Source organism: Sphaerodactylus townsendi, linkage group LG01, assembly GCF_021028975.2.
Source record: "Sphaerodactylus townsendi isolate TG3544 linkage group LG01, MPM_Stown_v2.3, whole genome shotgun sequence".
NCBI classification, from domain to species: Eukaryota; Metazoa; Chordata; class Lepidosauria; order Squamata; family Sphaerodactylidae; genus Sphaerodactylus; species Sphaerodactylus townsendi.
Genome location: NC_059425.1, coordinates 71,381,754 through 71,406,790, shown reverse-complemented (window position 1 = coordinate 71,406,790; position 25,037 = coordinate 71,381,754). Strand labels below are relative to the sequence as shown.

At 39.5% G+C, this 25,037-nt stretch overlaps 1 protein-coding gene across 1 annotated transcript in view; it reads left to right on the top strand.

The window, feature by feature from the left end:
* The window catches only part of DNAH8 (dynein axonemal heavy chain 8), a 195,288-nt gene that overhangs the window by 62,249 nt on the left and 108,002 nt on the right, over window positions 1-25,037 (top strand). Inside the window, 12 exon segments of the mRNA XM_048505004.1 lie at window positions 1,915-2,028; window positions 4,280-4,342; window positions 6,251-6,354; window positions 7,231-7,368; window positions 12,627-12,867; window positions 15,832-16,031; window positions 17,911-18,064; window positions 18,185-18,348; window positions 20,018-20,120; window positions 20,781-20,885; window positions 22,890-23,051; window positions 24,464-24,688. Of these exon segments, the coding sequence (XP_048360961.1) occupies window positions 1,915-2,028; window positions 4,280-4,342; window positions 6,251-6,354; window positions 7,231-7,368; window positions 12,627-12,867; window positions 15,832-16,031; window positions 17,911-18,064; window positions 18,185-18,348; window positions 20,018-20,120; window positions 20,781-20,885; window positions 22,890-23,051; window positions 24,464-24,688 (1,773 nt within the window).

Below are 25,037 nucleotides of genomic sequence, written 5' to 3'. Positions count from 1 at the left end.
TTTCCGAGAAGGGCGATCTACGTTAGATCACTGCCTAGTTATTCAACATCTCATAGAAAAATATGCCTCCAGCAACGCAACTTCATTATACGCTGCCTTTATAGATTTGAAAGCAGCCTTCGATTCTGTCTATAGAGCAAGTCTCTGGAACAAATTGAAGGCCACTACTATAGATAGGAGACTACTAGTCCTTATTCAACTATTGCATAATAACACTAATCTAAGAGTCAGATATAACCGGAATGGTTTTCTTACTGACCCAATAAGAACTTTCAAGGGCGTAAGACAGGGCTGTCTACTTGCCCCAAAGCTATTCATCTTCTATCTAAACGACCTTGTCTCACATCTGACCGACCCTACGTTTCATCCCCCTAAGCTGGCAAATCAACATATTTCAGCTCTGCTGTATGCCGATGATGCAGTCATCCTCTCGAGGACCCCTGTTGGCTTAAAAAGAGCTCTAAACAAATTTACACTTTACTGCCAGCAAGAACATCTAGTAATAAACTTCCAAAAAACTAAGATACTTGCATTTGGAAACCGCCCTAGACACAGAAATTGGCAGCTTGCAGGAAACAAAATCGAACAGGTCCGCAGCTTCAAATATCTAGGGGTGGTCCTTCAGGCTTCGGGCTCCAAATTTGCCCATCATACTCAAATGGCAAATGTCAGTGAGAGGTCAGCAAATAGTATCCTAAAATTCTATCACGCAAGAGGAGGTTCCTATGTTCCAGCAGCCCTGAAACTGTTTAAAGCAAAAACAACGCTACAACTAATCTATGGATCCTTTCTAGGATCTTCCTCCTCCTCTTTTGCTCCATTAGAAAGAGTGCAATCCAAGTTTTTAAGATCATTAGTTCAGGTTCCAAAAAATGTTTCCAACTCATGGATTAGGCTTGAAACCGGGATGTTAAAAGTTGAAGCTCTAATCAGCCTATCATCAATCAAAAAATGGCTTGGCTGCATTCATAACCCACAAGGCCTTCTCCCATTGGTCCTTCAGGATAATTTTCAGTCCAGCTGGCATAAGAAAGTCCAAACCACCATACAACAGATGGGACTCTCCATACAAGCTCTAATAGCCATGGGAGCTGATAGGGCCCATATACAGGTCAAGCAGAGAATTTTTGATATTGAGAGACAAACAGATCTCCTAAAGACACCTAAGTACATTGCACCGGAACACCTAAGATGGCAAGTAACTACAGCACCATATCTGTTTTTCCTTGAAAACAGTAACACAAGAAGAGCTTTCTCATTGGCCAGATGTAATTCTCTTCCCTCCTCGCTGTTAGAGGGGAAATACAAGAAAATCCCTTATGAAAAGAGGCTCTGCCCCTGCCCTCTAGGCGAAATAGATACATTAGAACACATGTTATTTAGATGTCCCACTTTTGAAAAGCCCCGAAAGGAAATCCTCAGCCCAGCCACTGAGAGCCAAGGTCTAATAGGCCTAAACTACAAAGATGCACTGGCCTACATACTGACAGGTAGGGACCAGAAAATTACACAGGCAACGGCCCGTTTTTGTTCTTTAATTTGCAAATACAACAAGAGACATCTGCCGACTGAATAGTTTAGGGAGGGAAAGACTGAATAAATTGCGATTTTTTAGAAGATATGGTCGGAGGCCGGAGTTTTTTAGTTATGTCACTATAGGTTTTAGCAAGACTGCACAGGCACTTTACAAGTGTAGTTATATTAACTTTTTAATCTTTTGTCATAATCAAATGTATTTTATCTACTACTTGCTTTTTCGCGAGTTGACCTTTTAGTATACAGTCACCGACTGTATATAAGTGCACTTCTCAGTTTGTATTATTATGTGCTGGTCTTTGACTGCAATAAAGAATTTGAATTTGAAATGTGGTATTTTTTTATTGGTTTTACCCTGAATGGTTACTTCTGTTTCAGTCTAGTGTTCAAGATGAGTTAATTCTGGTGCAGCCCAAGTTCAAGGCTCAACTATTGGATGCTGTTGAGGTTTTCCGTGAGGATGTATCCTCCTATGAAGTAGCGTATGAGATGGTAATTTATGGCTTTTGGAAAATGCTACGTTCTACCAATTCTTATCTAATTTTGTATCATGTTGAATGTAGCACAAAGATTCAGAAAAAGCAAGTGGTTTTGAAATGTTAAAGTTCAGTCATTTGTGATTCTAACTAGTCTGTATAGCTGTGATCAGAAGCAGCTGTGTTGTCAACCCACATGAAGAAGAAACTTTATATGGGAAAAAATGAATTTTTCAAAATTTTAGTGATGTAATTAGGGAAAAATGTTTAAGGAAACATTTGAGATTGGACTCAATGTGCTGCACCCATGGGATCTTTCTGTCTCTTGTATTTTCTGTGCTCTTTTGTGCTCATGAAAACCAGAGGTCAAGGTGTCTCCAGCATACTACTTCACGAGGCATGAGCCCCTGCTGTAAAAGGGAAAATCAGTTATTCCCCTTTGACTTCAAACCTAAAAACACTTTCCTGGTCAGTAATACCCATTAAATAAAATAGGCCTTGTTTAGGATTGCCGTGTGCTAAAGAATGCCTGATGTTCCACACAGCCCTCTGTGAGTCACAGGTATCAAGTTTCATCCAGATACATCAGACTTTATAAATTAACTACTTTAATAAAACAAATAACTTGTATGTTGAATATGCTTCTCCTAAATATACATGCTTCTAATATGCATGAAAAACTATCACCAGTGTTACTAATCATTGATTGATTATGCACAAAGTCTTTGCTGCATAGTGGAGACCAGTGTTCACCACAGCAAGATTTCTTGTATGGATACATTTTCTGGAGCCCCACTTTCACTTTCCACTCTCTTTGTAGCAAGCAAAACCACTGATAGCATGATTTAAATCTTGCTTCGCCACCAGAGTGGGACAGATTTGCCAGTGGACATCTTTGCCCTGGACCTCTTCCCTCTGCCCATGGCCAGTTTTCCTACTCCCTTGCAGCATTTTGCATGCCTTCCTCTCACCCTCCCTTCATGCTGTTGGCTCTCTCATGCTTCCCTAAGTACACTGATTAAGAGATTGTCAGATTGATCTCTCATATGTATAGTGGGGGGGGGGGGGAGAACCCCTTCTCATCTCTCTTTAATGTCTGTGTATAGTCTCTCCTCCACCAGAACAGCCTCAGCACAGCCTCAGTTGCCAGGTGCCCTGGAGCCTTCCCCCTGACTTCCCTCTCCATACTGCTGGCTCCTTCCTGTTTCTCTAAAGTGCACATATTGAGAGATCAAGAGATCGATCTTTCAATACAAAGAAACAACAGAGAGGGCTTTTGCAAGGAACAGTACAAGCAGACATCTTTTTGACTTTCCCCGCTTTGCTTCTGCTCTTCCCAATGGCTGTGAGGGCTTTTACAACTTTATTTCAGGCAAGGCTCTGTTTTAAAACAAGCCTCTCTTGTCTTGTGACAGTGGCAGGGATACATAGAAAGAGAGAGATACATAGAGAGAGAGAGAATGTGTGCATGTGTGTGTAGAGAGGAAGGAAGTGGGGGAGAGAATATTAGCTCTTTGCCTTTAGGGCTGTTGATGGGTGGAGTTAAGAGAACCAGCAGAAGCAATGGCCCAGCAGAGTTCAGCAGACATATTGCACTGCAGGCTGTGGGCTGCATTCTTGTGTGTAAACAGAGAAAGGCAAGGAGAGCACAATACTAGCCCACTGCTCAGAGAATAGGTTTGACATAAGTGTTCCATGAATAATGGGCCATTATAAATTATGGTATATTGATACTTTTGGGGGGGGGGGATTAAGAAATGAAGACAGTTTTGTTGACAATTTGTAATGGACTTTCCAGTGTTTAAAATTAATCTTTCATTAGGACTTCAGTTTAAACATATTTACTTTTAAGTAACACCACTGGTTCCAAAGGAACTGAAGTATATATGGAAAAAAGCGCTGTTCACATATTATTTTAATGTTACAATGGGATTATATTGGTTCCTGTTCATTCCTCCTTTAGGCCCAACATAAGGTAGAATATATGTAGCTTAAATACTACCAGGAGAGACAAAACAACTCATGAATAAATATAAATTGTAACTAATGGCATATTCAACATATCTTCAAAAAACCTCTTCAGAAACAAACGAATGCATCTTTCCAATAGCACTTATATACTCTAGCATGTATGCATTCCAGCATGTTTATATATAAATTAAAACCTTCTGCCCTAGAACTCATATGGTCAATTTATTGAATGTGAGATTAAGGGGTAAGACCAACTGTAAAGAACTTATATTCATAATTACATACTTCTATTTTAGGAAGGACCTATGGTTCCAAATACACCACCTCAAGAAGCTAGCAATAGATTACAGATATTCCAGGTAAGAATGTTTAAAATGTTAAACTGTGTTCATTAACTTAGTCCCTCTTATCTAGCTGAGGATTCCTTTAGGTCTATAAGACATGTTGAATCTCATGTCTTTAGTCTTGTACTGGGATGTTATAAATTCCTTAGTGATATGATAAGATCTTCCCTGCTTTGTAACTTGCTGACCAGTTTTACTACTGAGAGACTCCTTGATTTTCAGTTTGTATAGATCCCTGATTCTTTTATATCAAATATAATATTCAAGCCTACTTTCCTGTTCCCATAATTAGGATTACAGTATTTACTCAAATGCAAGCCTAGGTTTCTTTCCACCTTCCCATCCTGCCCCCCCTGCCCCAGGTATACCATCTAAAGAGAGAGAGAGAGAGAGAGAACTACCTTAAATGCACATGGAAATTCACATAAAATTTTTAGAGGGGGTCATCTTACATTCAGGATTGTTTTTCTTTCAAGTAAATACTGTAGTGCTGTGATCAGTACTAGATATCATATTATTATGTTTTGCCCTTCCAAATATTTATCTCTGAAATCACAAAGATCATAAATATACTTTTAAATTTAGAGATAGACTCATTTTGTGGGATTCTTCCTTATAAAGTCTTGGTACAGTTTGACTAAACAACTGTTTATTGGTTGGATTTACTTCATTCTGACTCCTTTTGTAGCTGCTTTATTTTCTAAACGACTGAACTTTGATCGATTGTTCCATGATATTTTTAATCACTAAACATTTTCTACTTTCCACTTATATATATTAGAATTTCTTGCTAGTGTATTTTGTATTATGAGAAACCCAACACAATGGTATACATTCCACCATCTTTAATTGTGTGCGCATGAATATATGAAACTGCCAATCACTGATCTATCAAAGTCAGTACTGTCTACTCTGACAGGCAGCTAGTCTCCAAGTTTTGGGTAGAGGTCTTTCACATTTTACATTATCTGATCCTTTTAACTAGAGATGGCGAGGGTTAAACCTGATACCTTATGCATGCATAAAAGTGTGCCCTACCACTGAGTCACAGCCCTGTTCCTTGTATAGTTATTTAAATCTGTGAAAGGTAAGAGTTCATCAGGACCTGCAAAATAAAATATTCGTGTTATCTTCCTGAAGAACTAGGTTTTATGTGGTTTCATCCCCAGACATTAATGCAGTGACTCATTTCCATTTGTAAAGAAAGTCTTTAGTCACTTGTCAGAGCCCCACTTTAAAAAGGTTCTTGTAGTAATGCACTGCTGACCCAGCAGCACCGTGGTAGAACGTTGGAACGCCAACGGACCTACGGCCTTCTGGTCGCACCGCACCCCCACTCCTCATCCCCCTATGAGTCACGGGTCATGAACTGTCTGGCTCAGTCACCGGGCGCAGGGACAATGGTCTTGCCCCCAGGTGAGGATTAGGCTCAGACGCTTACGCTCCTCTCCGCACGTAGCCAGGTGAGATCATGCATCACATGATGATCTCCCGACCTCCCGCCTCTCCCCTTGAACTCCCCCCCCGGTCCTCCCTCTCTCCTACAACGCCTGAGAATAACAATAAAGGTGCCAGAACCAGCACGCTGGAGACTCGGGCTAGGAACACGGACCCTCCGCTCCTGCTGGCGACCCCCCCACCAGATGTTATCTCCGCCTGCCTCTGCTCTTACGCTGACCACGTGGGCAGACTACAGTTCTCTTGCTCCCCCCCCCGCCCCGGGCTGTGTTGTTATCAGAAATCTTTCATTTCTTAAATGAGAATTAAATGCAAAAAAATTGTCTTGATCACCAATGCAGTGCACATTGTGTTAATTAAAAGAAAACAAAGATTTTGATGCTGCGCAGCCATGTAATAAAGTCTCACTATTTTTGTATTGCATAATCTAGATCTTTTATTCATTTTTATACCTATATTTATTAGGCCAATTTTGATGAGCTCTGGAGGAAATTTGTTACTTATTCATCTGGTGAGCAGCTCTTTGGATTGCCTGTCACAATGATGAATTGAGATTTACATAAAATCAGGTAACTGTGGAAAATTACTCCACTTGCCAGAATAAGCTGAGCATTGTAGAAAAGCTTCAATGCTAGCGGAAGTTGAAAAAATACATTTGTTCAAATGGTACCTACTTACGTAACTTTTCACCTGAAGCATTATGTAATCTTCAGAACTAAACTCATTCAAGAATTATATGGGCAAAAACCAGCACAGGAAGAATGAGAAAGGACAACTTTCTCATGTGGAATGCTTTGAAAGGGCAGAATCAAAGGTCTGCAGAATCAAAAGTTAATGGTGGGATCTATGACAGATAACAGGGTTGTCAAGGCATGCAAATGTAATGGACTGTTAAGTTTGGGAAGTGGAATTGTTGAACGTGAGAAATGATTTTTTAAAAATAGGGTTAGTCAGGAATGATAATTTGTTGAGGCCTATTTGAAATCAATTTTAACAACTGTGGAATTGGGTTTCCTATAGAAATTGTGATCACTTGCTTTTCTATTCACATGCTTTTATGTAATTATTAGTACATGAATCAAGTTTTTACATAGCACCGAACTTTGATTCTACCATATTAAACTGTTTCAAGACATAATAAAATTCATGTCCATATTAAACAACAAAATAAATCGAGTTAATTTAATTTCTTTATAACTCAACATTTACTGCCTGTCCACGTGTAATTTGTAGATAAATGTCTATTGTACAGAATGCAGGGACCTGAATTAATTTTTCACACTGCTTAAATTATAACTTGAATGCATTTTTGCTTTCAAAACATTTAAGAATACAATGATAAAATTCAGTTGTATGCCCCATGGGTTTACATTTCAGAATGTATTAGCTGTACTTTTATAATCATACTAATGAATCTAATGAACACTGCCACATTTGTTTTACAGAAAGGAGCTAAGTTTGCTTCAAAAATTATATGGATTGTATGACACTGTGATGAATAATATTAGTGGGTATTATGAAATTCTCTGGGGAGATGTAGACATTGAAAAAATCAATGCTGAACTTCTGGAGTTTCAGAATAGGTGAGTTGTCTTTCTCTATTAGGGCATGATCAGCTGCACTTAATATTTTAACAGGATATACTTTTTTGATTATGCTGTATAATCCACATTTGACACTTTCCATCATAGTATATGGTCAGGGTGAATGTCCACCTCCCTATGATCTTTGATATTACTTAAGATACACAGAAGAGGGCCTGCTAGAGGCATACAGGAAAAGGCTTCGGAGACAACTCTTCTCCAGGCTCTACCTGCAAATTCTCCAGGCCCCTCCCCGCAAGCCCTGGACTCCTAGGCTCCAGCTTCCCCAAAGTCTGGGGAGAGAAGCAGCATGACTCCAGTGAGGAATTATACTTCCCATCAGCCTACCATGGGCCAATTGGCCATGCTGACAGAGGCTGATGAAATCTGTAGTTCCTGAACATCTGAGGACGCAGGTTCCTCACTCCCTGTTTTAGAAGATGGGATACCCCTGTCCCTAGGCAGATAATGCCTCTGGGCCTGCTCAACATTTTTTTTTTTATCAGTTGAGAGGTAACACATTTGAGTTCTGCATAGCAAGAACTTCCTAGTTATGACTCTCAGCTTGTGAAATGTGCTATTTAAATCTGCCTGATCCCAGGTTTTCAGTCATTTAGGAGGTCATGCAGCACTTCTATTTTAAAGAAAACAGTAGAATTGCTTTTGAGATTACGATGTTTTTTGTTTCTATCCACTGCCATATTTTTTGCATTGTTTTTCAATTAAAGGTGCCGAACCACCCAGCTTCTTAAAGATTGGCAAGCATTTTAGATCTTAAAAAAAGAATAGACAGATTTCAGTGAATCATGCCCACTGTTAAAATGATGACCAATAAAGCAATGAAACTGAGACACTGGAACCAAGATTGAAACAACAACTTCACATCCATTTGATGTAGAATCTGATTCCTTTTTGTTTTCGAATATCATGGAAGCACCACTTCTCAAGCACAAAGATGATATCGGGTAGGAAACATTTGATAATTTGGCTTCCATGTTATTGCCCCTCTTATATTTAGACATTACATAGGATGCACACTAGCTTAACCAGTTGCTAGATCAAAAAGCTATAGGGCATTACATGATCTATGTGATATTGCACATCGAAAACTAAGTGAAATTTAACTCAATTTCATTAGCTAAATTTCCACATGTTTTGATCAGTATAAATCAATCAGGTGGCAGCCGCCCACAACCACAAGGATTGATCTACTAATATATATCTTGTTTCCTTTGGACGGAATTGCTTTCAGGCAGAGAAAGCACAATACGCCTCTTACTAATTATATTGGTTTTGAAAGACCATTAGAAGGAAATAAAGTAAAGCATTTGGGTACTATTTAAAACAGTGTGTTTGTATTATGAACCTATAGAGAGACATTTTCAATCCAGAAGATTGATCTTCAGGAAATGGTGCTCTGAAAACAGCAGTGCTTCTGTGCGGTTTACCAAGACTAACCTCGCCTATATGGTTTTAAATATCATTAAGGATTTATGCTTCTTTCCACCTCTCCCTGATGTAGGAGACCTTGATTTGACAGGTGAAGACAAGAACCAGATTAAGAGCCAGAATGGTTCCTAGAGAAAACCTGTTGGAAAGACAGACCCAGATGAGAAAATAACAGAACTCCACTAGTGGTCCTGTATATGGCTCACAACTTCAAAATGGTTCAACCTATGCTATCAGCTGTTTACAACCTTTTCTGATAATGGCAGGTCCTTTCATCGTCATCACTGGGGAGCAAACCTTTCTTCCCACAGACTGCCTTAAACTATAAACTCCACTATAATAATAACATCTAATTTGAATGTAGACACTGGTACTAGAGCTTGCAATTCCAACTTTGCTGCTGCATTCACCCCTACAATACAAATACTGACCAAACAACATCTGGACACCAGTGCAGGGGCAGGCAGGCCAGGGCATTCCCCAGAATCCACGTTAGTTTTTTTCCATCCAGTTTTAGCCACAAACACCAGCCCAGGCTGACAGGAACGGGAGGTTACTGAGCTACAACTTACTTTGTGTGGTTTAAGTCCACTAGCCCTATGGAGGGCTTCTCGGGTGTCATTTTCTCTGCCTCTTTGCACCACCTCAGAAAGCCCTCTTAGCTGCACAATGGGTGGCGCGGTGGTGCCATTCCCAGCCACCAGGGTGTGGATTGGTTGCAGGACTCCAATAATAGAGATATCGGATTCTTATCTCACTGCATATACTACACTCATTCAGTTCCTGCATCTTTTTTGTAAACTCTTTTGTTGTGGTGTATTAGTTGGTTGCCATTCACAGGTTTCACCATCTGTATTAATCCGGTCTTACTTAACACTCAGTTACAATTTCTTATTTTATATTGACCCTAACTAGCCCTTCCAGGCAATATCCCCCCCCCCCCAATCTATATGTAATTGTTGGTGACTTCTGTTTCAGTGTATCTGAAGAATTTTGCAAACACATGAAAACTTATACCAAGAATGAAACTCTGTTGGTCTTAAAGGTGCCAGTAATCTCAAAGTTTTTTTCTGTTGCTTCACAGGCTTCAACATGGCAATTAATTTGAATTCATCATTTGGATGTCCTGCACTCATCACTTCTTTCCATCATCTTTACTTGATGAATATGATATGATTCCCTCGGGCCACAATGAATGTTCTTAGCATCCAGGCATCTATAAAGTGTAACCAGTAGAATATATGGATCGTTAATGCAAGATGTGAGAGTCAGCTTTGGAGCACAGAGTAAACTTCATCAACAGATTATAGTATTCCCATGAGGACTGTCCTTCCTATATGAAGGCCCAGAATCTAAAAAAACATGTACCACCAGCACTAAAAAAAACTTTAAATAGAGCAGACTGAAGATATCTAAGAAACCTCTGTTGATTAAAGGCTACAAAAGACACCTGCTTAATGCTCCTTTTTTTAAAAAAAAAACAAACAAAACCATGCATTATATATAAAAAACCTGTGTAATTGTAGCTAAAGTATATACAGTAGACAGATCATGAAATATCAGTAAAAGGAGCCCAAATTAATGTGTGTGTAAACAACAAATAGTAGGGTTGCTAGTCTCAGGTGCTGGCTGGAGAGTTCCTGCTAGTACTGGATTTTCAGGTGAAAGAGATCAGTCTACTTGGTGAAAAATAAAGGCTTTGGAAGGTGAACTCATAGACATTATGCCCCATTAAGTCCAGTGAGGGATTCAAATTCCAATAACAGGTTCCTATGGTGGTGGATTCAAACAGTGGGGCCAATTTCACAAGACACACACACCTCCAGTCCCTATTGGGCAGGGAGGTTGCTTTAGTAACCCCTCTTCTCGCCCTCAGAAAAAAAATTAGTAACCACTTCTAGAGAAGTGGTGAGAACTGTTGATCCCACCTCTGATTAAGTCCTTCCTCCTCACTGTACTCTCTAGGCTCCACACCCAAATCTCCATGTATGTCGGAACCTAACAACCAGTTAACTTTATTTTAACCACAAAGATACATCCAGAAGAAACTCTTAAACTAAAGTGCTGCTTGGATAGCCAAACTGACTGAAGCTGAAAAGTGAAACTGTTCCTGCTTGTAGAGAGAGAATTCCAACACTTTCTAGAATGGTAGACCATAAGTCCCCAAACCATACAGTGAAGACACAAGTTTTATTTGAAAAATAAAAGCTTATTTTTTAAAGGTCTCTTCAGCCCAAGTTAATAAGCCTGGTTCCAAATCCCCAAAATGCTTGGTGGAAAATGTGAATATTCTGAGAAAATACTGATGCTTTTATGTGCATATTATAAAATAGACACCTGATTACATCACCTTTAAAATCTATTTATCCTAGTACTAGTATTTGGATGTTTTAACACCCCATTCAAACATCTAGACTCTGGAATGATTTAAATCAAGCTTTTTTTTTAAATATCATAAGAATATGATTTACTTTGCTACAGGATATTTGCATATCTGCTATAAAAGAAAAGATATTGAAGCCAAGTTGGCTCAGGGCGGTTGACAGTTGGGCAAATCAGACCCTGAGTTTTTTTTCAGCATTCAAGGAAGAGGGGAGTTGCTTCTCTAAGGAACTGAATCTTTCTGAAATTATTACACTGATGGAAGAAGACAGCTTAATGGTCCTGGGCTCTTTTACTTAGTAACAGGTAGTGTATAGTTACTTTGCGAATTTGGTAATGCTTTTTATTAATATGGTTTCTAATTCTGAGTGTCCCAACTCACTGTTGTTCCATAAAGCATGTTTGAGCATAGCCCAGCAAAACAGACAGGTACTTTGCAACTTGACAACCATGGCTCTGCCCCTCTTTCCCAAGACAGCAAGCAAAATGTAAGGGTTGCTGAAGTTGGGATAAAGTAACCCATTTTCCTGTTTTCACATTTACGCTCTCATCCTGCAAAAAAAGGCAATTGGAGCCTACAGAAACAATCCAGGTTGCTGTTTCACCTTTGCATGGAGACACACATTTTTTTGCCCCATTTCCTATCAAGTGTGTGTAGCTATGCAGGCAAGCAATGAACTCCCACAGCCATGCTGATGTCTCACGACATACATCTGCACTTAGAAACCCATGTACTCTTTTAAAAAATAGGAAAGTGGAGGCTCTTCTACCAAAACGCTGCAACCTGGGATTTTGAAAGACTCACAAATAGCTAACTTAAAAAAACGGTTTGGGGAAACAACATAGGACAGATTCATTTTAGCTGTGGGATCTGTGCAAAGTCCCCCCCACCCCGGGTTTTTTTTTTACCGGCCCAATAATTGTGTTTATTGGCCTCCCAAGTGGGAGGAGGCCTTAGGGTTGCCATCCTCCAGGTGGGATCTAAAATTCCTAGAATTACTACTACAAAATTGCTAGAAGTGCCCGCAACTGTGGGAGGGTTGTAGTGTGTGCATCCCTGGCAGAAAAATAAAGTTCTTGTCTGGCTGATGGGAATTGTAGTTCCTGAACATCTGGAGAGCCGCAGGTTCCCTACCCCTGTTTTAGAAGATGGGATACCCCCTGTCCCTAGGCAGATACGCCTCTGGGCCTGCTCAACATTTTTATCAGTTGAGAGGCAACATTTGGAGTTCTGCATAGCAAGAACTTCCTAGTTATGACCTCAGCTTTGTGAAATGTGCTATTTAAATCTGCCTGATCCCAGGTTTTCAGTCATTTAGAGTGTCATGCAGCACTTCTATTTTAAAGAAAACAGTAGGAATTGCTTTGAGATTATGATGTTTTGTTTCTATCCACTGGGTTATTTTTGCATTGTTTTTCAATTAAAGGTGCCGCAAACTACCCAAAGGGCTTAAAGATTGGCAAGCATTTTTAGATCTTAAAAAAAGAATAGATGATTTCAGTGAATCATGCCCACTGTTAGAAATGATGACCAATAAAGCAATGAAACTGAGACACTGGAACCGCATTTCTGAAACAACTTCACATCCATTTGATGTAGAATCTGATTCCTTTTGCCTTCGGAATATCATGGAAGCACCACTTCTCAAGCACAAAGATGATATCGAGGTAGGAAACATTTGATAATTTGGCTTCCATGTTATTGCCCTTTATATTTAGACAGCATAGGATGCACACTAGCGCTAACCAAAGGCTAGATCAAAAAGCTAGGGCATTACATGATCTATGTGATACTGCACATCAAAAACTATGAAATTTAACTCAATTTTCATTAGCTAAATTTCACATGTTTTTGATCAGTATAAATCAATCAGGTGGTAGCTCACAATCATTGGGCGATTGATCTACTAATATATATCTTGTTTCCTTGACGGAATTGCTTTCAGGTGCAAGAGAAAGACAATACGCCCCTTACTAATTATATTGGTTTTGAAAAGACCATTAGAAGGAAATAAAGTAAAGCATTTGGGTGATTATTTAAAACAGTGTGTTTCATTATGAACCTATAGGAGAGACATTTTCAATCCAGAAGACTGATCTTCAGGAAATGGTGCTCTGAAAACAGCAGTGCTTCTGAAAGCGATCTAAGACTAACCTCGTCATATGGTTTTAAATATCATTAAGGATTTATGCTTCCTTTCCACCTCTCCTGATGTAGGAGACCTGATTTGACAGGTGAAGACAAGAACCAGATTAAGAGAGCCAGAATGGTTCCCAGAGAAAACCTGTTGAAAGACAGACCCAGATGAGAAAATAACAGAACTCCACTAGTGGTCCCATATGGCTCACAACTTGAAATGGTTCAACCCATGTTATCAGCTGTTTACAACCTTTTCTGGATAATGGCAGGTCCCTTTCACGGTCACTGGGGAGCAAACCTTTTCTTCCCCACAGACTGCCCCCCTTTAAAAACTCCTCACTATAAACCCACTATAATACAACATCTAATTTGAATGTAGACACTGGTACTAGAGCTTGCAATTCCAACTTTGCTGCTGCATTCACCCTGCCAATACAAATACTGGACCAAACAACATCTGGACACCAGTGCAGGGGGCAGGCAGGCCAGGGCATTCCCGGGGGTATAACTAATGTTAGTTTTCTTCCATCCAGGTTTTGAAGCCACAAACACCTCAGCCCAGGGCTTAGACAGGAACGGGAGGTTACTGAGTTACAACTTATTTTGTGTGGTTTAAGTCCAATTAGCCCTATGGAGGGCTTTCGGGGGGGGGGGTGTTTGCTTTCTCTGCCTCTTTGCACCACCAGAAAGCCCTCTGAAGGCAATGGGGTGGCGTTGCAGTGGTGCCATTCCCAGCCACCTCAGGGTGTGGATTGGGTTGCAGGACTCAATAGAGATATCGGATTCTTATCTCACTGCATATACTACACTCATTCAGTTCCTGTATCTTTTTGTAAACTCTTTTGTTGTGGTGTATGCTAGTTGGTTGCCATTCACAGGTTTCACCATCTGTATTAATCCGGTCTTACTTAACACTCAGTTACTTATTTTATATTGACCCTAACAAGCCCTTCCAGGCAATATCCCCCCCCCCCAATCTATATGTAATGGTTGGTGACTTCTGTTTCAGTGTATCTGAAGAATTTTGCAAACACATGAAAACTTATACCAAGAATGAAACTTTGTTGGTCTTAAAGGTGCCAGTAATCTCAAAGTTTTTTCTGTTGCTTCAGGCCAACATGGCGACCAATTTGAATCTATCATTTGGATGTCCTGCACTCACTTCTTCCATCATCTTTACTTGATGAATATGATATGATTCCTCAAGCTAATAATGAATGTTCTTAGCATCCAGGCATCTATAAAGTGTAAATCAGTAGAATATATGGATTGTTAATGCAAGATGTGAGAGTCAGCTTTTGAGCACAGAGTAAACTTCATCAACAGATTATAGTATTCCCATGAGGACTGTCCTTCCTATATGAAGGGCCCAGAATCTTAAAAAAAACATGTACCACCAGCACTAAAAAACTTTAAATAGCAGACTGAAGATATCTAAGAAACTCTCTGTTGATTAAAGGCTACAAAAGACACCTGCTTAATGCTCCTTTTTTTAAAAAAAACAAACAAACCAGTATTATATAAAAACCTGTAATTGTAGCTAAAGTGAGAGCATAGTAGACAGATCATGAAATATCAGTAAAAGGAGCCCAAATTAAATGTAAACAACAAATAGTAGGGTTGCCAGTCTCCAGGTGCTGGCTGGAGAGTTCCTGCTAGTACTGATTTTCAGGTGAAAGAGATCAGTTCACTTGGTGAAAATAGCAGCTTTGGAAGGTGAACTCTATGACATTATGCCCCATTAAGTCCAGTGGAGGGATTCAAAATTTTAATAACAGGTTCCGATGGTGGTGGGATTCAAACAGTGGGGCCACCGCGCACACACACCTCCAGTCCCTATTGGGCAGGGAGGTTGCTTTAGTAACCCCTTCTCGGCCCTCAGAAAAAATTAGTAACCACTTCTAGAGAAGTGGTGAGAACTGGTTGGATCCCACCTCTGATTAAGTCCTTCCCCTCCTCACTGTACTCTCTTCAGGCTCCACACCCAAATCTCCATGTATGTCGGAACCTAACAACCAGTTAACTTTATTTTAACCACAAAGATACATCCAGAAGAAACCTTAAACTAAAGTGCTGCTTGGATAGCCAAACTGGACTGAAGCTGAAAAGTGAAACTGTTCTTGCTTAGAGAATTCCAACACTTTCTAGAATGGCAGACCATAAGTCCCCAAACCATACAGTGAAGACACAAGTTTTTATTTGAAAAATAAAAGCTATTTTAAAGGTCTCTTCAGCCCAAGTTAATAAGCCTGGTTCCAAATCCCCAAATGCTTGGTGGAAAATGTGTGAATATTCTGGAGAAAATACTGGATGCTTTATGTGCATATTATGTAAAATAGACACCTGATTACATCACCTTTTAAAAATCTATTTATCTCAGTACTAGTATTTGGATGTTTTAACACCCCATTCAAACATCTAGACTCTGGAATGATTTAAATCACAGTTTTTTTAAATTTTAAATATCATAAGAATATGATTTACTTTGCCAGGATATTTGCATATCTGCTATAAAAGAAAAAGATATTGAAGCTAAGTTGGCTCAGGTGGTTGACAGTTGGGCAAATCAGACCCTGAGTTTTTCAGCATTCAAGGGAAGAGGGGAGTTGCTTCTCAAGGGAACTGAATCTTCTGAAATTATTACACTGATGGAAGACAGCTTAATGGTCCTGGGCTCTTTACTTAGTAACAGGTAGTGTATAGTTACTTATGAATTTAATGCTTTTTATTAATATGGTTTCTGTTCTGAGTGTCCCAACCTCACTGCTGTTCCATAAAGCATGTTTGAGCATAGCCCAGCAAAACAGACAGGTACTTGCAACTTTGACAACCATGGCTCTGCCCCTTTCCGCACAGCAAATGTATAATGGGTTGAAGTTGGGATAAAGTAACCCATTTTCCTGTTTTCACATTTACGTTCATCCGTGCAAGCAGCAATTGGAGCCCACAGAAACAATCCAGGTTGCTGTTTCACCTTTGCATGGAGACACATTTTTTATTTACTTCCCAGTCATGTGTAGCTATGCAGGCAAGCACAAATGAACTCCCACAGCCATGCTGATGTCTCACGATACATCTGCACTTGTGAAACCCACAAAATTTTAAAAATAGGAAAGTGGAGGCTCTTCACTCAAAAACGGCTGCAACCTGGGATTTTTGAAAAGACTCACAAATAGCGCAATTCTAAAAAAAACGGTTTGGGGAAACAACATAGGACAGATTCATTTTAGCTGTGGGATCTGTGCAAAGTCCCCCCCACCCCGGGGTTTTTACCGTCCAATACCTGTGTTTATTGGCCCTTGCGGAGGAGGCCTTAGGGTTGCCATCCTCCAGGTGGGATCTAAAATTCTAGAATTACTACTAAAATTGCTAGGAAGTGCCCGGCAACTGGTGGGAGGGTTGTAGTGTGCAGCATCCCTGGCAGAAAAATAAAGTTCTTGTCTACTTACAGGAAGCTTTGACCATAGTGTTCCTTGCAATTCCTAGAGCTGTCTTGAAGTGACAAGGTTAGTTCTAGGGTTGCCAGAAATTCTATAATAATATTTGGGTCAAAATTAGCAATACTGGCTCAGCGCAGATATCCTGCTGCCTATTTATGTGATTTAAAGTGCCTTGTCCCTCCAGTTAAGGAGTTAACTATGATTAACATTACATTAATCATAGTTAGTTTAAATTACACTGTGCAATAGGGTTGCCAACACTGGCTTGGATAATTCTGAAGATCTGCAGACACTGTGTGAGGAGAGGGGAGTTTGGGGAGGGGAGCTAGCTTTGGAGGGACACAAAGTACCCTCCCCAGTTGCCATTTTCTACAAGGGAGCTATTCTCTGTAGTCTGAAATCACAATCCCCTTTTCTCTACAACAGGGGCCTTATGAGGTGGGTGGGACTGAGAGAGTTCTGGAAGAACTCTGACTGGCCCAAGGTCACCAAGCAGGCTTCATGTAGAGGACTGGGGAATCAAACCCAGATCTCCAGATTAGAGTCTGCTGCTTTTAACCACTACACCATGCTGGCACCAAGTGGAGTTGGCAGCTCTATTTCCAAACACAATTCCAGACATGGTTGCTGGTTTGATAGTAACTGAGTTAATCACTACCATTCATGTTGATACAAGTCAAACCATAATTAGTTGTGGAACTGAAAGGATCATGGAAGTGCACACAAAAGAGTAATATCAGAACACAGGCAGCAGTCCACCTATACCAAAACATGGACTGCAGATACATTTGAATGTGTGAAGTCAAAATAGCTTGTTAATTGTAATTCAGCAAGTAACATTAAAATGTAATTGTATTTCATGATCTAATTTTGCTTCCACTCCATTCCTATTTTAGATATAATACACCATTTAAAAAGGATATTCAGAACTTCACAACCCTTGTGGCTGATTTGGAGTTGGTCCAGCATGCAGCGGGGCAACTTTTCACATGTAGCTCTATACGAGATCATATCTCTCCTGTGCTGTGCTGGCTGCACTGGCCCCCAATGGAGTAACGGTGTTGGTGTTAACCTTCAAATTGTAATTGTATTTCATGATCTAATTTTGCTTCCACTCCATTCCTATTTTAGATATAATACACCATTTAAAAAGGATATTCAGAACTGGGTGTTCAAACTCAGTACCTCCAGTGATATAATTGAAGAATGGTTGGTTGTACAAAACCTTTGGGTTTACCTTGAAGCTGTTTTTGTAGGAGGAGATATTGCCAAGCAGTTACCCCAGGTAAATCTTTAATTGTTCAATTATGTAAATATTATTCTTTGAACATACCTTAGTACCAGTTTGAACTTGAGAACATGCTATGATATGAATTCATTTATTCATTCCATTTGTACTATTTAGGAAGCAAAGCGATTTCAAAATATTGATAAATCATGGATAAAAATAATGCAACGTGCTCACGAAAACCCGAACGTTGTTAGCTGTTGTGTTGGAGATGAGACCATGGGCCAACTTCTACCGCATTTGCATGAGCAGCTGGAAGTGTGCCAGAAGTCACTTACAGGGTACAAACAATATTTTAAACTCTTTCTATTTCATTGATAAACAGACAGAATAAAGCACCGATGTATTGTCTTAGGTAACATTATATATTAATGCAGGTTGGGGAAAAAAGTGTTGTGTTTCTTAGTTTCCAATGTTTGGGATCGGAAAAGTTCGAAACATTTTTTAGAGTCTACTTTTCTCACTGAAATGCAAAGAGTGCCTATCACCCTTCACAACCCTTGTGGCTGATTTGGAGTTGGTCCAGCATGCAGCGGGGCAACTTTTCACATGTAGCTCTATACGAGATCACATCTCTCCTGTGCTGTGCTGGCTGCACTGGCCCCCAATGGAGTGACGGTGTTGGTGTTAACCTTCAAAGCACTCCGTGGCCTGGGGCCCTCATACCTTAGGGACCATCTTCCCTCCTTTGTCCCCATTTGGCCTCTGTGCTCTGCAGACGCCAATTTACTGGTGGTCCCTGGCCTCTCTACAATACAGCTGGCATCCACCTGGGCAAGGGCCCTCAGTGCTCTGGCCCCCGTCTGGTGGAACTCAATACCATCTTCCTTTAGGGCCCTGCAAGATCTTGAGGAGTTCCGTAAAGCCTGCAAAATGGCTTTATTCCACCGGGCCTTTGGTGATGGGGAGGGACAACCATGGAAAGGTTGCCACTCCTGTTGTCAATTGACATCCTGGAATATCATCGTAACCAGCCCCCATGACATGTACTGTATGATCAGCACCATATGATGATGATGATGATGATGATGATGATGATGATTATTAGTATGATTATTAGTATGATTATTATTAGTATGATTATTATTATTATTGTTGTTGTTGTTGTTGTTGTTGTTGTTTAAAATTAGTACTTTTGGATTTTAAATAATGGTTTTAAGGTTTTATGTTATTTACCTGTTTACTGTTGTTTTTTAAATGTTGTACACCGCCCAAAGCCCTTCAGGGGTGGGCGGTCTATTAAATTTAAATTATCAATCAATCAATCAATCAAAGCCCCTTCCAGTATGTAAAAACCCCACTCCCCCCATTCCCATAGTAATTACTAATATCCTTCATTACTTGTATTTCTGTGGTGAGCTTAAGCAAGCTTGTAAGTTTTGTCATAAACTGATACCTTGCATATGTACTTCTGTGAAATTGCTAACGCAAACGTTTCTGCCTACCTTTGGCAAACCCTTGCAAGCTTCTGTCTGTTAAAAACTTTTTAACCCTTTTATAACAGCAGTGTTAGCACATCTAAAAGTTGGCATATTTTCCCTTTAGGGTGTAAATTGTGCTCTCTGTACAGAGGAGTGCACATTTCTCATCCACCATCACTCTGAAACACACATGTATTTTTCTATCACCATAACTGTAATAGCAAATCTTTCTCATCTGCCCCTCATCATCCAAAAGGAAGGCCCAGGCAACAGGGAGGTTCTTCTGGCAGCTGTTGTTTCAACCAATGCCAACCACAGTTCCCACCAAGTAAGGGCTTACCCATTTCCCTGAAATGTTGGGTGGGTGCCACTTTGAGGGATGGTGCTTAAAAGAGGCCCAAGTTATGTGTCAAAGAACCATGTCTGGCTGCCAAGCCACTGATGTATATGATTGCAGCCTTAGTGTGACAAGATGCGTACATTTTAAAATGGAGAAATGTATGTTTTTTTAATATTTCTTTTTCTAAAGGTATTTGGAAAAGAAAAGATTGCTGTTTCCCAGATTCTTTTTTATATCTGATCCTGCTCTTCTAGAAATACTTGGACAGGCTAGTGATTCACACACTATTCAGGTATGTTCCAAGCAGTATATTTGCAAAATAAAAAAAATATATAAAATGCAAAAAACAAATATGAAATCAGTAGAAATAAAGGTATTTTATTTTAGTACATTACTAAATGTTCTTGCAAGATGATCCTGTAATATGAGACTATTTTTAAAACTCATTTAAAATCACTATTTTCAAATAAAAGTGATTTTAAGTATTTTGTTTTTAATCTGTGATGGGGAACTAAAATCTTTTGAAAAAAACTTCAGTTAGCAACAGTACTTGGAATGCCACAAATACTTTTAAAAGGCCCTGTAAAGAAAAGGGGTCAGAAGTATTTATTCCAGCAAAAATCTACCTTTTAGAATAGGTATTTGATCTCATTATAACTGTTTAGGAGTGATTCAAGAAAACTTGTGAATTAACTCCTGCATTCCTCTGGGTCCACACTGGATTCCCTTTTCCTTCAGACAAAATTTGGTTGACTTCAGCGGTGATGTATATTAATGATTATAACAGATCTGATGACTTCTCATATGACTTTGCAGCTACTCAGGGATCGGGTCACCTGTATCAGCTACACAGTTTAGGTTCTTAAATTCTGCTTTTTATACTTTTTAAAGAATTTGAGCCCATTTGTGGAAATGCTTTATCTAAACATTTTCTTTTTTTTTTCCCTTTCAGCCACACCTGCCTGGTTTGTCAGACAACATAAATGAAGTGGAATTTCATCCTAAAGATTATGATCGCATAATGGCAGTCATATCAAGAGAAGGCGAAAAAATTCCTGTAATATTTTAAATTTATTATTTAATCTTACATAGAATTTTAAAGTTAGTCTCTGTTTTGCTCCTCTTCCCTGCCCCCAAGAAAGCTGGCTAAGTCAAAACAAAAATCTGTTGCATCAAAGGACTGAGAAGGAGACACTGCAGCTGACTAAAAATAAGTCCCCTAGAGGTTTTCTGAAGACTGTATATGGGAATCTTCTGAAGGCTGAATGGTAAACAATATTTTTAAAATTCAGACAGCTATGATAGCCATGGGTAGGATAATGTGAGGTGCAGTTCTAATATATTTCTGCTTCATTTGTTTAACTACATTTTAACATGTATGCTGGTTGCACAACTGCAGAAATAGGCCTCAGGGTCAAATTAAATATTACATTTTTTTAAAAAAAGAGTCAAGCCTGGGTTCCCTGTATAGAATACTACACATGAAGCAACCAAATCATCTCAAGGCCAGCCCCCGCCCCCCCCCCCCGGCACACCTAGGACTGCATTTGAAGCATGGAGCTGAGGGATGAGTGGCAGGAAGCTGTCCTGGATGGAGGGTTTCAGCAGCATGGTCCAGATGGTATTCAGGGGCAAGGGCCCTACAGGAAAGGGCCTGGCCAGTGTTTGCATTGAACTTGAGTAGGGGCCAGCAAATGTGGTCAGGATGTGCAAGGCCCTTGGTCTTGCTTCCTTCTTCACCACTGGGTCTGCAATGAAGCTCTTCTTTATTTTTAAACAGACTCCCTGCAGCTGCTGTGAGAGAGAAGGAGTTGACTTAACTCTTTAAAAATGTAATGTCTAGTTAGGCCCTTAGACAACATTTTATTTCCTGAGAAGTCATTTCTGTAACTTATAAAGTCATTTGAAAGCAGGCATCAAGGTAACAAGAATGACCGATATTCTTTGTGGAGTGCAGTCTGAATACAGAAAAAAACACGGCTAAAGATACACAGATAAGCAAGGTGGGAGGACAAGACAATGGGACTTTGCATGGGTGGGGAGGGAGCAGACAGAAAAAGGTCTTTCTCCTGGTCTTATACTACAACCTATGGATGTCAGGAGGAAGAGGGCATTGTTCAAGGCAGGAACCCTGAGGTACTAATAATTCTGCTATATTTTGAAGCACCTTCATTTATATGTGCAAAAAGTTCCTGACTTGCAAAATGGAGAGTGCATCAAGCCAGCTGGAACAAATATGCTTAGTTCTTCATTTTCAGAATCTTCTGAAGAACAACAATGGCTTAGCTTCTACAAGCACCATGCTACGATATCTGAACCTTGGGGGAGTGGGGTGCTGTCAAGTCACATATGACTCATGGCAACCTCTGGTGGGGTTTTCAAGGCAAGAGATATTTCAAGGCAAGAGATGGTCTGCTTCTGCATCACAACTTTGGTATTCTTTGGAGGAATCTCCTCCAAATGTTTGCCAGATCGACTCTGCTCAGCTTCTGAGATCTAATGAGATCAGGCGAGCCTGGGCTGTCCAGGTCAGGGCGAACCATTGGTATTGGTGTGTTAATTACGCTTAACAAATAGACCTGCTCCTTAAAATAGGCAAAAAGGCACCTAGAAAGTAAAAATAGTTTTTAGTTGAGAGAGGCAATATTGGAACAAACTGTCACAATAACCGAACATGTTCAAAAGGTAGTAAATGTGTTTGGAAGATGTTGATCTATTCAGTACCCTCTACATCACTTCATGGTACGTTGTTCGCAACAGTCTCACAAAACCTTGGGAATTGCTGAACAATTTTCTTCTGATTCTTCTTTTATGGTTGTTCTCAAGGAGCTGTTTTAGTTTAGAGCTAGTATATGAAACCTGTAGAAGAGTTAGGACAGTTGTGTCCTTCTCATAGTGTCAAAGCTCCAGTCCAATTTCTTAACTTAATTTCCTGGATGGGTGTGCTACTGGAACTGTAAACACCAATCCTCCCATCTAAGACTATTATATAGTGGTAGTAAACATACAAGTTTTTAATATGTAATTCTATTTTGTATTATTAACACAAATTTAATTTTAGTTGGATACCCCAGTGAATGCAAAAGGACCTGTAGAACTCTGGCTGATGGATCTATTGAGAATGCAGCAGTCTTCATTACACTGTGTAATTCGAGCAGCATTTTATCAGATTAGTGATCCAGGGTACCAGCTGCTGAACTTCCTTTATCATTTTCCAGCACAGGTGAGAAGTTCAAAAGCAGCCTGTAACATAACTATAATGGGAAGACCTGCAGGCTGAAAAATGAATGAGAAACTTGATGAAGTATGCTCACTGTTCTGCACTGAGGCTTATGATTTTGCATACTTCAAAGTTCTCTTGATTACAGTTAAATCAATTACTTAACAGTGATTGGATTGTGCTCAAAATCATTGTTTTCAGCTAAAGATTAGCATGTGCTTGGTGACCAACATACCCTATCTGTGCTATAATTGCTGAGGATGAGAGAAAGAAGGGAAACATCAATTAAATAATTTACGTTAGAGCATATATCAGAACAACCAAGTGCTTTGATTTTCAATTTATTTTTTTCCAATTATTTAAATGATAGGTTTTAGATAAGGAAGACAGAATGAAATAGATGGTGATGTGCTCAACTGAAGCAACAGTTTCTTCCTGTACTATTTGATATTGTAACAATTTGGGGCCTTCAAAGAGCATTTCAATAACTGAATCTTCCTTCATGACAAAAGATATGCCTTCTATTTAAAGAGAAAAAAAATCAAAACAGAGCCATGGGGGTAGGGTTGCCAGCCTCCAATGGGACCTGAAGATCTCTTGGGTTTACAGCTGATCTACATACTACAGAGATCAGTTCCCCTGGATCAAAAGTATGTTAGGATGATGCACTGTATTGAACTGTACTATGCTGAGGTCCCTCCCTTCCTAACCCACACTTTCCCTAGATTTTACCACCAAATCTCCAGGAATTTCCAAACCTAGAGTTGTCAACGCTATATGGAAGATTAGTGTTGTGAGAAATGAAACTCCTGTAATGTCATGTGCTCTGAAGTACTGACAACAGAGCCTACAGAGATGAGTCATCATGTATTTGTGAAAATACAATCCACTTGTAATAGACGATGGGGCACTTGACCAAATGGGGCTTGATAAACACTGTCAAATTTGTCTAGTTTTTATAAGTTATTTTTAGACAATATTCCAAAAGGTTAAGAGCTGCTTACTGGAAGCTTTCTGGCAAGCTTTCAAAATTGCTTCCTTGTATTTTTGAGAGGCCTATGTGTTGCAGGTGGAGGGGGGGGGCATCATATTTATGCCATAATGAATTTTCAGAGGAGTGGAATTTTTATGTTATTAATGATGTCTATACTTCATTGTCAGAATGCAATAAAAGAACAGCCAGATTTGCTTATGAATGTATCTGAGTATGATAGAGAAGATCACCTTCAAAACTCCCTGATTTATTTTCTACTTACAAAAGAAAATCATAGCAAATCTCCAGCAGTTAATCATTCCAGTTAATCACTCTAAATTATTGTTTTAAACTATAAGCTACTTGAACATTCATTATCTAAAGTGGAGTGCACTATAAATGTTCTTATGCATTTCTGATTAGTTGTTCGTTAAATTTATAGGTAGGGTTGCTGGGAATTCAGATGCTATGGACACATGATTCGGAAGAAGCCTTAATCAGTGCAAAAGATGATAGAAAAGTCATGTCAGTAACCAATCAGAAATTTCTGGATATTCTAAATACTCTTATTGGACAGACTACCCACGATCTTTCAAAGTTTGACAGAGTGAAATTTGAAACCCTTATTACCATTCATGTGCATCAGCGTGATATATTTGATGACTTGGTAAAGTATAAATGTTAATTTTTGAAACTTTAATTCATTTCATATCTGACCAATGGAATTGTCACAAGTACTAATCAACCTGTTAAATCAGTGAGGAAAGACACCTATTCCTACATCTCTTCCATCAGCAGATCATCACAAGCCCCTGAATTGTAATGAAAACATAATAATTTTTGTCATTAAATCCTCCCCTTCTCCCATGTGAATTTTTAAACCTGTAGTTTCTTGGCTTCAGCAAAATGTTTAGAAAGTTGATTCTCCCTCCAACTGCATGGTAGCACCTGCTGCTTCTAAACACTGCAGGTAGTATGAAGCCTATAACGGAAAATATCCAAATGCCCCAGCATAA